General features: G+C 57.4%; 1 protein-coding gene across 1 annotated transcript; it reads left to right on the forward strand.

Moving 5' to 3' along the window:
- Positions 1 to 319: 319 nt before the first annotated feature.
- Positions 320 to 831, forward strand: mrpl17 (mitochondrial ribosomal protein L17; the record flags this gene model as incomplete). The annotated part of the gene is made up of 1 exon (XM_043684297.1): positions 320 to 831. A coding segment is annotated over one exon (300 nt), but the record flags the coding sequence as incomplete, so codon positions are not given.
- Positions 832 to 1,527: the final 696 nt, after the last annotated feature.

Here is a 1,527-nt window from a genome sequence, read left to right on the forward strand (position 1 = left end):
GCACTGACCCTCTGACAGTACGGCACTCCCTCAGCCCTGACCTTGTTACAGTGCCTGCGCCCTCCGTTCCTGAAAGTATTAGCTGGGTAATGTTGCCTGAATCTGTCCTGTGGTTGTTGCACCACCCCGTTCTGCCCATGATGAGAGTGAGGGTCAGTGGGCCCCCACTGTAAAACTGGCACCAGACTCTGTGAAAGGCGATTTAACGTCCGAGTGAAGCCAAAAGGCTGTGGGGCCCGCGTCCGGTCTGAGGGGGGTGGGGTGGGCGAGCGGGATTTGCAGCAAGGATTAATCCCGGGAATGATCTCCTCTCCTGTCCCTCCAGGAGAAAGACCTCGTCTCGAAACTCTTCAAGGTGCTGGCTCCGCGGTTCCAGGAGCTCCGAGGGGGATATGTGCGGATGATGCAGATTCCGACTCGGGAGAAGGACAGCGCCAGGATGGCTGTCATTGAGTACAAGCGGAACCCCCTGCCCCCTCTCCCTACCAGGCGCCCGGGAGCTAATGAGAAGACCCTGCTCAATCAGCTGCTGAAAGGCTACAGGGAAGCGGCAGCTACCAGGCCGGTCTCATCTGCTGGCGAGTCCCAGGTGTCTCCTGCGGCCCAGCCAGCTGTTTGACTGCCCGATGGGAACGCATAGGGACTTGGACAAGGCTTGGTAGTGGCGACGCCAATCCCCTCCCTCCTGCCCTCCCCCACCCGGGGGTATGTCCGGGATTCTGGGAACTCCCCCCACCGATCTCCTGGTTGTGTGTGTGGACCCCATTCCTGTGGTGGCGATCTCATTTGTAAACCCTGTCCTGCTATTAAACTTGCGATGTGGGAACTTTGCTCGAATGCTGCCAGGAATTGTCCTTTCAGACCGGTCCTGCTGCTCTGTAATTGTATCGCCCTCCAGCACTTATCGCCCAGATCGTAACTGACCCAGCCTCAGGCTCGGCAGGTCACTTGCACTGAGTATTGCGCCATCCTCTGCTTAGTACTCCCACACACTGTTTCTTTGGCAGATGGGCATCACTGGCTGGGAGCCCAGTGCTTTATTCCCCCCACCACGACCGTCCCCAGTTGCCCCCCCCCCTTGAGAAGGTGGGGGTGAGCTGCCTTCTTGAACCGCTGCAGTCCATGTGCTGTGGGTAGACCCACAATGCCCCAGAGGGAGGGAATCCCAGGATTCTGACCCAGCCGCACTGAAGGAATGGCGATGCAGTTCAAATTCTGTGATGCACAAGGTCAGAGGAGGGGACATTCACACCATGTTCAGCACTGTTCCCAACTCGTCACATCCTGAAATAGTCCGTGTTCAAAAACAGCAATTTCTGGATGATATCCAGGGTCGGGCTGACATGAGGCAGGGAACGTTCACGCCACACAAATGTGAGACAAACCCGTCTCCAATAAGGGGAAATCTAACCCCTGCCCCTTGACGTTCCACGGTGTTCCCATCACTGAATCCCCCACTGTCACCATCCTGGGGGTGACCATTGACCAGAAACCCAACTGGACCCACCACATAAACACAGCGGCTCC

The sequence above is a fragment of the Chiloscyllium plagiosum genome, unplaced genomic scaffold (genome assembly GCF_004010195.1).
Source record: "Chiloscyllium plagiosum isolate BGI_BamShark_2017 unplaced genomic scaffold, ASM401019v2 scaf_61901, whole genome shotgun sequence".
NCBI classification, from domain to species: Eukaryota; Metazoa; Chordata; class Chondrichthyes; order Orectolobiformes; family Hemiscylliidae; genus Chiloscyllium; species Chiloscyllium plagiosum.